The sequence below is a fragment of the Geotrypetes seraphini genome, chromosome 2, assembly GCF_902459505.1.
Source record: "Geotrypetes seraphini chromosome 2, aGeoSer1.1, whole genome shotgun sequence".
NCBI classification, from domain to species: Eukaryota; Metazoa; Chordata; class Amphibia; order Gymnophiona; family Dermophiidae; genus Geotrypetes; species Geotrypetes seraphini.
In genome coordinates this window covers 128,440,204-128,453,303 of record NC_047085.1, presented here as the reverse complement: position 1 = coordinate 128,453,303, position 13,100 = coordinate 128,440,204, and the positions used below count along the sequence as shown (strand labels likewise).

Below are 13,100 nucleotides of genomic sequence, written 5' to 3'. Positions count from 1 at the left end.
AATCCCCAAATGCATTACTCTGCATTGAATTTTAGTTGCCAGGCATTAGACCATTCCTCTAACTTTTGCAGATCCTTTTTCATATTTTCCACTCCCTCTTTGGTGTCTACTCTGTTACAAATCTTGGTATCATCCGCAAAAAGGCACACTTTTCCTTCTAACCCTTCAGCAATGTCACTCACAAACATATTGAACAGGATTGGCCCCAGCACCGAACCCTGAGGGACTCCACTACTCACCTTTCCTTCCTCCGAGCGACTTCCATTAACCACCACCCTCTGGCATCTGTCCAACAGCCAGTTTCTAACCCAGTTCACCACTTTGGGTCCTAACTTCAGCCCTTCAAGTTTGTTCAACAGCCTCCTATGAGGAACTGTATCAAAGGCTTTGCTGAAATCTAAGTAAATTACATCTAGCATATGTCCTCGATCCAGCTCTCTGGTCGCCCAATCAAAAAAATTAAATCAGGTTCGTTTGGCACGATTTACCTTTTGTAAAGCCATGTTGCCTCGGATCCTGTAACCCATTAGATTCAAGGAAGTACACTATCCTTTCTTTCAGCAACACTTCCATTATTTTTCCAACAACTGAAGTGAGGCTCACTGGCCTGTAGTTTCCTGCTTCATCCCTGTGACCACTTTTATGAATATTTCTATTTCTCTGCACTTACTGAGTCCTAATATTTTGACAGTTAAGCAACAGAAGGGCCAAGGGGCACCACTGTTGGGCTGTGTTAGAGCATCAGTTAACTAGAAACATAGCCAGGTTTTAACATGAGGGGGAGCAGAACTTATGCAATATTGGCACCAGTGTAAAGCAGTAGGGCCAATCTGCATAGGTACATTTCATTCAAAATCCCTTTTAGATGGTGGCCTCAGAATTCGGCCTTTATCCAGCCCTGCATATGGGGACGAGACAACACTGACCAGTTAGTGCCAATGACATTCCTCCCCACCAGCCCACTTTCAAACATTTCATTGGGGATATCCTCATGGAAGTGGACAATTCCAAATGAATTCTCTCTCTTTGTCTATTGAGAAACGCCTTGTTCTTCAAGCATGCAGCTTTTCCTCCCCATCTAATTTCCCCTTTCTGTGGGAAACTTGGATAGAGAAACAATTGTAGCAGAAAAAAAATCCCAAATGATGATGAGGCCTGCCCAGAGATCTCCAGAAATCGCCATTGCCCCCTGTGTCCAGTGGCGTCCCAAGGGGGGGGGCGGGAGGGGCGGTCCGCCCCGGGGTACCAAGCCCTGAGGGGGTGCTCCCGGTCCGGTCCAGTTGCTCCCCCCTGCGCCGGGTGTCGCGTCTGGAAACAGCCTGCAGCAAGATCGCGATGCCAGAGATCTTTGCCTGCTTCGACTGTTTCCTCGCCACGGTCCTGCCCCTCCTCTGATGTCAGAGGAGGGGCGGGACCGCGGCGGAGGAAACAGCCGAAGCAGGCAAAGATCTCTGGCATCGCGCGATCTTGTTGCAGGCTGTTTCCCCAGGGCAGTAGCGTACCAAGGGGGGCGAGGGGGAGGTCCATCCCGGGTGCCGCCTTAGGGGGGGGGGTGCACAGCTGGCCCGGTCCCTATCGCGCTCCTACCCTCCCAGCGAAAGCAGCATCGGCGCCATTATCGAAAAAGATAATGGCGCCAGGCCTTGGAGCACCAAGGCAGACCGCTTCTCCCCCCTCCCAGCCGAAACCCCGCTGACCATCCTATCTCTCCCCCCCCCCCAAGTGAACCTTTCTGACCCTCCCAGCGAAAGCAGCAAACCTCCCTCCAGTAGCGTCGGCTTTATCCTCCCTCTGCCGCATCACTGATGACGTCATCAGTAACGCGGCAGAGGGAGGAGAAAGCCGCGAAGGAGGTTTGCTGCTCTCGCTGGAAGGTCGGAAAGGTCACGGGGGGGGGGGATAGGAGGGTCAGCGGGGGTTCGGCTGGGAGGGGGGAGAAGCGGGACTGCCTCGGTGCTCCATTACCTTCTTCGGGCAGCAGCAGCGTTTACAATTCGCTGTTGTTGCCGGCTTCAGGCCTTGTTCTCTGCCGGGTCCTGCCTACTTCCAGTTTTCATGAAGACAGGACCCGACAGAGAGGAAGGCCTGAAGCGGGCAACAGCAGTGAATTGTGAATGCTGCTGCTGCCCGATGAAGTTCAGGACATCGGGGAAGGAGCAGGGAGAAATCGGCTGCTGGCTTGGGGGTGAGGGTAGGGAAAGAATCGTGGAAGTGGAGAAATCGGCACGATGGCTTTGTGCGAGCTAGGGGGAGAGAGAAAGAAAGGAAAAAATAAAGAGGGGGGGCCAGGGGGAGAGAGAAAGAAAGGCAGAAATAAAGAGGGGGCAGGGGGAGAGAGAAAGAAAGGCAGAAAGAAAGAGGGGGACCAAGGGGAGAGAAAGAAAGGCAGAAATAAAGAGGGGGTCAAGGGGGAGAGAAAGAAAGGCAGAAAGAAAGAGGAGGGCCAGGGGGAGAGAGAAAGAAAGGCAGAAAGAAAGAGGGGGACAAAGGGGAGAGAAAGAAAGGCAGAAAGAAAGAGGGGGGCCAAGGGGAGAGAAAGAAAGGCAGAAAGAAAGAGGGGGGCCAGGAGGAGAGAGAAAGAAAGGCAGAAATAAAGAGGGAGCCAGGGGGAGAGAGAAAGAAGAAGGACCAGAAGAAGGACCAGAGACTCATGAAATCACCAGACAAAAAAGTAGGAAAAATGATTTTATTTTCAACTTAGTGATCAAAAGGTGTCCGTTTTGAAAATTTATATCTGCTGTCTATATTTGCACTATGGCCCCCCTTTTACTAAACCGCAATAGAGTTTTTTAGCGCAGGGAGCCTATGAGCGTCGAGAGCAGAGTGGGGCATTCAGCGCAGCTCCCTACGCTAAAAACCGCTATCGCAGTTTAGTAAAAAGGGAGGGGGAATATTTGTCTATTTTTGTATAGTTGTTACTGAGGTGACATTGCATAAAGTTATCTGCCTTGACCTCTTTGAAACCCCGCGGAATATAAATGATAATTAACATTTTCTCTGCGTACAGCGTGCTTTGTGTTTTTAAAATTTTATTGTTGGTAGATCATTTTGACTTGGCCACAAAGGTAAGGGGGAGGGAGGGAGGGGAACTGCTGAAAGACATCTAGTAATCCTTGCAGGCTTGACTGCAGGGAATTATTTTTGTAAAATCATGTTTTGTTATGTGACTGGCATTATCTAGACTTTAATTTCTATGAATGAATAGAATGAAAATGATATAAAATTACTTGCTTGATTTATGTGCGTGCGCTGAAGGAAAGTGGAGAGAGAGTGGGCTGAGGATGCTGAAGGGAAATGGGGAAGAGAGTGGGGAGAAGACGCTGATTTATAAATTGACAATTGTACAGAATATTGTTTCTTTTTATACTTTAATATAAACAATTCAGGGCTTGTGTGGATGGAATCAGGTGGTTTGCGGGGATGGGGACCGAGCTTACGGGGATTAGTCCAATAAAATGGTATTTTTTTATTTCTCATTATTTGTTTTATTTTTATTTGTTAATTTATAAAGTGGTGATTGTTATGTATCAGTTTTTTCAAATTTACATCTACTGTCTTTATATTTTGCACTGTATTAGAGGACATGTGTTACTGTTTTTTGTGGTGTTGCATTGTATCCAGGGTCTGGTTTCTTGGCGGATCAGTTTAACTTTTGTCTACATATTTCTATTTTTAGTTTGTGATTATTCCATTTTGGGCGAGGGTGTATCTCTGTTCTGTGTGTTCTGAAAAAGACATAGTTTTCAGTTGGCATTGACTACATGACCAATTGACTGTGCGGGATCTGGCTTGTTTAGTTTTACAATGTATGTGTTGGTGTTCTAGTGCTCACTGCAGTGTTTAAGATGCAGCCTTTTCCTAGGTACACTCTTGTGGTGCGATATGTAGATTGGTACTAAAAATCATATTTTTCATATAGATGGGGGGGGGGGGGTGTCAAAAAATGATGGGCCCCGGGTGCCACATACCCTAGGTACGCCACTGCCTGTGTCTTGCAATGAAGAACACTAGCATATACAAACTCTATATGCAACACTCTTACAGTGCAATAAATGAGCTAATAAGCACAGTGATAGGTGGGATTGGGGCCTCTTATGTCACAAAATGCAAACATTATATAACATGGAAACAAAATGGTAAAAAGGACTGGAGGTACTGGATCTGTGATAAGAGTTTATAGGCTGCTACTTCTAAAATTCTATTGCATTGGTAGTGCCCTTGCTGTTCAGACTTAGGAATCCTGATTCCTGACTGAGTTTCCAGCCAGTCTTGTTTTGGAGCCTAGGCAGGCAAGTTAAGAGGCTCTGGAGTAATCTGAGGAAATACTTTTTTACGGAAAGTGTGATAGATGCGTGGAACAGTCTCCCGGAAAAAGTGGTGGAAACAGAGACTTTGTCTGAATTCAAGAGGGCCTGGGATAGGCACGTGGGATCTCTCAGAGAGAGAAAGAGATAATGGTTACTGTGGATGGGCCGACTAGATAAGCCATTTGGCCTTTATCTGCCGTCATGTTTCTGTGTTAACCATGTGCCACCATTTCAAGAATAAGGAGATAGAGGGGCACTCATGGGCTAGCAAGGGCAGAAGGTGTATTTCCCAAGTTGGTACACCAGCTTCCCTTGGTGCTTCCTCAAAAAGTAGCATTTATTTCCAAATTGCTTAATGCTTTCTACCCATATAAATGGCACATGTATATACAAATAGTGATTCTATAAAGCTGCTATTTGCATATCTAATTTCCACTGATGCAAAGATCAAAAGGTAGTTTGGCACTAGCTTTTGCACCTGCCTCAAAGCAGTTTGAAGGGGTAGGTTCAGGAACTAACAGACTTCCCTCTCCTTGACATACCAATACAATCACAACCTCTGAACACTTCCTATGGACATAATCAAAGCCCTGTTCCCCAGACTTTAATAGGGATTTTCCTGGTGTTCTAGTACAGTGTTTTTCAACCTTTTTTTGGGCAAAGGCACACTTGTTTCATGAAAAAAATCACGAGGCACACCACCATTAGAAAATGTTAAAAAATTTAACTCTGCCTATATTGACTATATATAAAGTAATTCTCTTGAATAGGAATCAAATAAACACAAATAAAGTATTTTATAATTACTTTATTATGAAATATTAAGTAAACAGAATAGTGAAAAATTATAAAATACTTTATTCAGTGCGAAACCTGGGCCTGTTTGGCTGAACACAAAGCTGATATTCTGGCTGGAATCGAAGAAAGACACACACGTAGCTCTTCGTCAACAGCTCTCAGTCTCTCTCTGCATTTGGTTTTTATAGCATACAAAAATAGACAAATATACCCTCCATCCTTTTTATTAACCACAATAGCAGTTTTTAGCGCAGGGAGCTGCGCTGAATGCCCAGCGCTGCTCTTGACGCTCATAGGCTCCCTGCGCTAAAAACCACTATTGCGGTTTAGTAAAAGGTGACCATATTGTAAAATATAGACAGCAGATATAAATTCAGAACTGTGCATAGTAAGTGAAGGGAAGTTTTCATCTCTGGGAATTTACCCAGTTAACTATTAAGTTATTTGGGCAAATTCCTTTGAAAAACTGTGGTAATACTGCCTCCACTTTGCTAAATTTAAAATAAAATCATTTTTCCTACCTTGTCTGGTGATTTCTGGTTGCACTTTCTTCTTCTGACTTTGCATCCAATCTTTCTTCCCTTCTATCAGCCTGTATGCTTTCTCTCCTCCACACCTCATTCCCTCCCCCAACTTTTTCTTCCTCTCTCCCTGACCTTTCTTTCTTTTTTTCTGTTTCTCTTCTTTCCTTCTGTTTCCCTGCCTGCCCCCTTTCTTTCTTTCTCCCTGCCGTTCCCCAAGCCACTGCCGCTGCAATCGGGGAACAGGACCCACCAATGGATAACAGGCCCCAAAGCCGACGCCGACACATGCTCTCCCTGACGTCAATTCTGCAATCGGAGAGGAAGTTCCGCCCAGCCAGGCAGCGATTGGCTGGCCCGAACTTCCTCTCCGACTGCAGAATTGACGTCGGGGAGAAGAAGACTTATCGGCTCGATAGATTAGATTGCCAAGACAAAGTGAGTCCTGGGTGATCGACTCACTTTGCCTTGGCGAGCTACTGGCGCCCCTGCCTCGGGCCCCCTGTCAGCTCCGGGCCCCTGAATGCAGGACTGGTAGTACTGCCCTGATGGCGGCCCTGCGGCACACCAGGCAACATCTCGCGGCACACTAGTGTGCCGCGGAACAGCGGTTGAAAAACACTGTTCTAGTAAACAGCAGGAACATTAAGAATAGCCTTAGTGAGTCAGACCAATGGTCCATCAAGTCCAGCAGCCTGTTCTCATGGTGATCAATCCAGGTCCCTAGTACCTGGCCAAAACCCAAAGAGTAGCAACATTCCATGCTACAGATCCAGGGCAAACAGTCTTTCTCAATAACAGACTATGGACTTTTCTTCCAGGAAATTGTCCAAACCTTTCTTAAAACCATCTATGCTATCTGCTCTCACCACAACCTCTGGAAATGCGTTCCAGAGCTTAACTATTCTTTGAGTGAAAAAAATTTCCTCCTATTGGTTGTAAAAGTAGTTCCCTGTAACTTCATTGAGTGTCCCCTGGTCTTTGTAAATTTTGATGGAGTGAAAAATCGATCCACTTGTACCCATTCTACTCCACTCAGAATTTTGTAGACTTCAATCATATCTCCCCTCAGCCATCACTTTTCCAAGCTGAAGAGCCCTAACCTTTTTAGTCTTTTCTCATATGAGAGGAGTTCCATCCCCTTTATCATCTTGGTTGCTCTTCTTTGAACCTTTTCTAGCACCGCTATATCTTTCTTTAGATATGGAGACCAGAATTGAACACAATACTCCAGATGCAGCAATGCAGCAATAAAAGGGCATTATAACTTTCTTAGTCTTGTTAACCATCCCTTTTTTAAAATAATTCCTAGCATCCTGTTTGCTTTTTTGGCTACCCCCACATATTCATGTGCCACTCCTGCTCTGTCAAGTACCCAAGCTCAAAATGGTATCCCTGATGCCTAGCTGTTGTGTCACAGTACTCCACTAAAAGTCAAGGTTCCAAATAAAGAGCATATGCCTTTATTTAACAACATTAGTACCACAAGATGATTACCAGGGATCAGAGGTTCCACTTTGAATCTGGACATTCAATGGAGAAAGATCAACTGGTAATTTTACCTGATCTCTGCAACACCACCAGGAAAATCCTCAAAAGGTCTAGGGAAGGCATCAGGGATGGACAGGTGCTTTGAATATGTACAAGAATGGGTCTAGGAGTTGGTTGGAGGTTTGACTGTGTGAAATGGGAATGGGACAAGCACTTGGTTCTGCCTACCCCCCACTAGCCCCTTAACAGATAGGATAGCAGACCACAAGTGAACTATTGCCACCACCAGGAGCCTGCAAAGTCTCATAAGGCTGCCCCATGAAATCTTGGCAGCCATTTTGAGAATCTTCAGACCAGCTCTAGCAGCGGCAGGAAAGAGTTGAGCTCTTTCCTGCTCCCAAAGAAGCCACTAGACCACTGGGGACATTAAAAAGTAGGGCATGGGGAAGGGTCTGGTTGGCATCAGACCATGGAGGGGGGTAGGCAGCAGAGATGAATGGCAGGGGAGGGGACACATGGACGGTTAGCAGGCAGAGAAGGGAGGGATGATGGATGGATGGCACAGGAAGGGGGGCAGGGGTGTAGCAATGAGCAGGCCCACACACCCTCCCCCCTTCCACAAAGGCATTGGGGAAGCAGGATAGGTCCTTGTGCCTCCCTTTCTTTATTCTCTGCTGGATGGCTTCAATGGGTCAGAGTCAGCAGCAGTGATTGCTACAGGCTGCCTGCCAGTAGCTCAAAAGCCTCTCCTCTGCCACTATTTACAACTTCCTATTTCTACTGAGGCAGGATACGTTAGTGGAGAGGCTTCCAGGTTAGCGGCAGGAAGCCTGTAGTGACTGCTGCTGCTGACTCTGACCCATTGAAGTCGGAGAGTGATGAGAGGGATATACAGGAGCCATCAAGAGAGAAAGTTAGCTGTAAGTGTGGTGGGGAAGGGATAGGAAGGAAAGATTCTGCAGTATGTTGAAAGGACAAGAGAAGAAGGATTGTAGAACATGGGGTGAAGGGGAGGAAGGGAGAGATATGGGGCGGGAAATCAGGGGCGGGAAATTTCATGGCGACACCAGGAAGTATTTCTTCACCGAAAGGGTGGTTAATCATTGGAATGATCTTCCACTGCAGGTAATTGAGGCCAGCAGCATGCCAGGTTTTAAGAGAAAATGGGATAGACACATGGGATCTCTTGGGGGAAGAAGTTAGGGGGGTGGGTCATTAGAGTGGGCAGACTTGATGGGCCGTGGCCCTTTTCTGCCGTCATTTCCTATGGTTCTATGTACTGCAAAGGGGTAGAGAGGGGTGAGAAAGGGAAAATGTTACATATGTGGTAGAGGAGAGGGAGACAGACTGGAAAGAGAGGGGCAAGAGAGGGAGAAATGCTGGGGAACAGGGGTGCATGGGGAGAGAAGGAGAAATGTTAAAAATTTTAGTGGAAGGGAGAGATGTTTGGCCTAGGGCACAAAAAGAGGAGGAGAGAGATGGTGGATAGTGGGAGAGAGGCAGAGATGTGGGACATGCAGAGAAAGGGAAAGAATGCTGCATGAGGGAAGGGAGAAGAGATATGTTTGATCAAGGTTGCAAGGAAGGGAGAGGGGGAGAGAGAGAGAGATGTTGAACATGGGGTGTATGAGAGGGAGGAAGAAATACATAACATGTGTTAACTTTTAATGCAGTTGTTGTAATATGTCAGTTTTTGAAATTTACATCTACTGTCTTATATTTTGCACAGTACAATGGGATATCACTTTTTCTCTTTCTCTGGTGTTGCATTGTGGATTCAATTTATTATTTTTCTCTGTATTTCTATTTTTAATTTGTGGTTAATTATTCTATACTGTTTGAGGGTCTATCTGTGTTCTGCACATACTCACACAAGAGGACCATTTGTTTGAAAAGCTATACTGCATCTTCTTTAATAAAGATAAGACTTTTATACCTTGGCACATTGGTTCTGCAGTATTTTCTTTTTGTTTTGCACACATGAAACAGCATGGTTTTTTGTTAGCATTAATTGTGCAGGATGGATCTGTAGTAATCTGGCTTCTTTAGTTTTTTCAATAGGTTAACTGATGTTCTAGTACGCACTGTAGTGTTTGGTGCTGTGTTTTTCTATGTAGGCCCTTGTTAAGTGACTTGTGGATGATACTGCTATTATGATATAGCAGAATTGTTCTTCAGGTCCTGGGTGACATTTGTAGTGTCCTGCATTACTTCACAGTATGCCTGTTACTGGATTTTGGATTTGGATTTAGATCACACCATTCTTAGTAATAAATTAAGGCAAGTTTCATTCAGGTACAGTATGTATTTTCATCATCCTGGAAGGCTTGCAATTTAATTTTTGTACTTGATTCAATGGATGGTTGAGTGACTTGTCCAGCCCCTTACTAAAGGCTAGCAGAGCTGAAGCCTGGTAGCTATTTGGCAACCTACCAAAACACCAACATTTATGGTTGCTAGTAACCTCAGAATATTTGGTTAGTGCTGCCGTAATATCCGTTTACATGGCCAACACGAAGATACTGAACTGGCAAGCTAAGTATTAAAATATCACTATATATTTCCAGAATACTGCAAATATTATTCTATTCAATATGTTGTTTTTCTGTACATTATTTTAAATTTTTTTATATGCATAATTCCCTGGAGTACATAGTGTGCAGAAACCAATCTGTAACAGAAGTATTGTCCCATTTTTTAATGAGTGGTACTCATACAGAGGGGGGGGGGGAGAGAGCAGTATTCTTTCTAAGCTGCACTAAATATCTAGTATCTGAATTTTATTCAGAATGGCTATAAACTACATATGATTAAGTAGGGAAAGCATGCAGAGTATGGCATTCTTTCAACTTTCCTGCAAGTGTTTATATACAGCACATATATAGATAGATAGATATACAATATATATATATATTACACACACACACACACAGTATATATAAAATCATATTTCTGCTTTGAATGGGGAGATGCGGGAAAGAAAATTAAAGACTATGGGGATGGGGAGGGGACAGGGATGAAAATGTGGGGACGGAGATGAACTTTTGTCCCCTTGTCACTCTCTAGCCCTTACTTCTGAGGTGCTCATTGATTTGTTGTTTGGGGGTGGGAGGGGGAGCTGAAGGTGGATTCATACTGGGGGACTGGACTTAGCCCATTGAGATCCATGAAACATTAACCCTCCCTTTTATAAAACTGTAGCGTGTTTCTTATTGCCAGCCATGGCGATAACAGCTCCAATGCTCATAGGAATTCCATGCACATTGGAACTGTTACTGCTGTGGCTGACGCTAAAAACGTGCTATTCCTTCATATAAGAATAGAATATGGCAGTTAAAACAAAGCTGGGTTGAGAGCTGTTTCAGAGTTGAAAGGCTTCCTTGGAAAAGATGAGTTATGTCATTGAGGCAGAACTTCAAGGTGCTTTTTTAATGGCTGGGACCACTCCTTAGTTTCTGGTCTGGGCATCAGTGAATCTAAAAGCCAGCCCTGGTTGACTTTCATAAGCTTGTGATCTTTTGTAAAGCCTAACCTACAAAGAATAATACAATGTATTACTTGCATATAGTCTGTAAAATCTACTTTACCTCAGCCTTTAAGGCAGCTGCTTTCTCATCCACAATCTCCAGTTTCACCATCTCAGTCATATTCTTAAAGTAAAAAAAATGAATGTTAGTAAGTCTACATATTATATACAGTATTAAATTTAAGATATTCCTTATTTTGCTAAAATGTGTCTTTCACAAATATTTCAAACTGACTGAACTGATGCTGGCTTTCTTATATGCACAAGGTTACTTAATCATCATGTGGTCAGCTCAGAGGCCAGGATTAATTTTTGAATTCAAGCCATGGTCAGCATATTTACATATAGAAAATAGACTGGGTCAGCATATTTAGAGGTAAATTTTCAAAAGCTTAGGAGTGTTTCATGTGGATAAAAATAACAATGTTTCTTACCTGTTAACAGGTGTTTCCTAGAAAGCAGGATTGAAAAGGCACACAAGTGGATAATGCCATCTGATAGAGTAGGGATAGAATTGTTTTCCTAGAGCTCATAATTTAGTGCAAAGGTCTGAGCATGTATGGTTCTTCCTGTGCGCAGTAGTCTCCTCATCTCCTTAGTTAGCTTTAAAGCTGTAAAAAGAATATACAGCTCCCAGGGGCCTGGATGTGACTGTGTGTTTATCAATCCTGCAGTGTATGGAAAACATCTGTTGCAGATAAGGAATATTGCTTTTTCTGTCAACAAGAAGACTAGATCAGGCACACAAGTGGGTGATTCTGAAGCTTAGGGCTGTTCCTCAACTTCATATTGATATAGCGATCAGGAGCAGTCTACAGTATCAGAAAGTGAGAGTTGTGGTATTACTGTACAGCAAACTGGCTCTTGGAGGTGTAATCAAAAGCACATGGAGTGCTGAAACTTGTGGTTAAAAAGAAAATAGTCTCATAGATTGAACAAATAGTTTGGTTTGAAGAATCTCTAATCAGAATTACTGTAGAATAATAGCATCATGGTGCAAAAAGTATGGCGCAAAGCAAGGATGGAAATGTCCTATATAGACTGGTGGACTCAGTTTATTTATTTTTTTTAAACTCAGTGTACATGTTTATGGCCAAGAGGGCCTGCTTCAGGAGTCTTAAGAGTTTCAAATACAGTGGTACCTTGATTTACAAGTGCACCGGTTTGCGAGTGTTTTGCAAGACGAGCAAAACATTCACAAAATCGGCACCTCGGAAACCGAGCATGAATAGATTTACAAGCGCCCCCCCCCCCCAATCTGGCACCCTCCCCCCGCGATCCAGCAACCCCCCCCCCCCCCAGCCGCTTCTTACCATCATCTGGGCACCAGCACCGGTATGTCCTGTGCGTTGGTGCCGGTGCCCAAAGATCGGCCTCCTCTTCTGCTGGGCCTTGAGCATCTGCGCATGCTCAAGGCCTGCGAGTTCATGTTCTATTTCGGAGATGCGTGACGGACCTTGTCTCTCATGGCAATGCCCTTGCTGACTGCACAGCCCGAGCTGCCAGCCTCTGCCCCCCTCCTTCGGCTCCTCTGTACACCATCATTCCTTTTCTGGACACCCTTACACCCCAGTACACTTCTCAGGAACAGACTTGGGCCTGCATTCTTTCGGACCAGTCTGTCCTGAAAGGGGGGACGTAACCAAATACCTTTTGAATTATATAATTCCGTGCTTCGGTCTCCTCGTTTACATAGGCAGTGACAACGGCCCCGTCTTCATTGCTGATGTCGTACAACAAACTACTCAGTCCCTCTAAATTGAATGGAAATTATATGCTGCTTACCATCCCCAGAGCTGAAAGGATGAACAGAACCCTTAAGGACCCTTCTCACCAAACGAATTGAAGAAACCAATCTGCCCTGGCCTATCTTGTTGCCTTCTGTTCTGTTTCAGATCAGGTGTACCCTGTCAAAATCCACTAAACAGTCCCCGTTTCAGCTCATGTTTGGCCACCTACTGCCCATCATGAACCCAGACCCTGGTTCTTTTGCTACTCTGGGATCAGATATCTTTCAGAGTCAGATTCAATATCCTTAGCTAAAGCCCTTCAAGAGCTCCACAAATGGGTTCTGGAAAGAGCCCCCCTACCGATAGCTACATAAGTCCATGGGTATGTCCCTGGAAATACAGTATGGCTAAAACTTGGAAGTCAGACCCCCTGAAAACCTAGATGGATAGGTCCTTTTACTGTCCTAATTTCTCCTCTTACAGTTGTCAAGGTGGCCAGATATGAAACTTGGTTCCACTACAACACGGATCTTCAGCTGAAGCTTTCTAAGAGCTCAAAAGTTCTGAATATTTACCACTGTACTCAGCAAGTGTTCTGAATATAACCTTTTTCACAAGTGTTTGAGTTTATTTGACTGCCTGTGGTTCACCACTGCCTTTAGCAAGTGTCTTGAGTATAACTGTTTGAAGTTTTCTAAGTTGTACCTGAAAGAAAAATGAGCTTCCT

General features: G+C 44.5%; 1 protein-coding gene across 3 annotated transcripts in view; it reads right to left on the bottom strand.

Moving 5' to 3' along the window:
* CCDC178 (coiled-coil domain containing 178) overlaps positions 1 to 13,100 on the bottom strand; it is a 483,231-nt gene that overhangs the window by 357,176 nt on the left and 112,955 nt on the right. For all 3 annotated transcript variants that reach the window (XM_033935245.1, XM_033935248.1, XM_033935246.1), the window contains one exon: positions 10,705 to 10,767. In XM_033935245.1, coding sequence (XP_033791136.1) covers positions 10,705 to 10,767 — 63 coding nt within the window. The remainder of the gene's footprint in view (positions 1 to 10,704; positions 10,768 to 13,100) is intronic.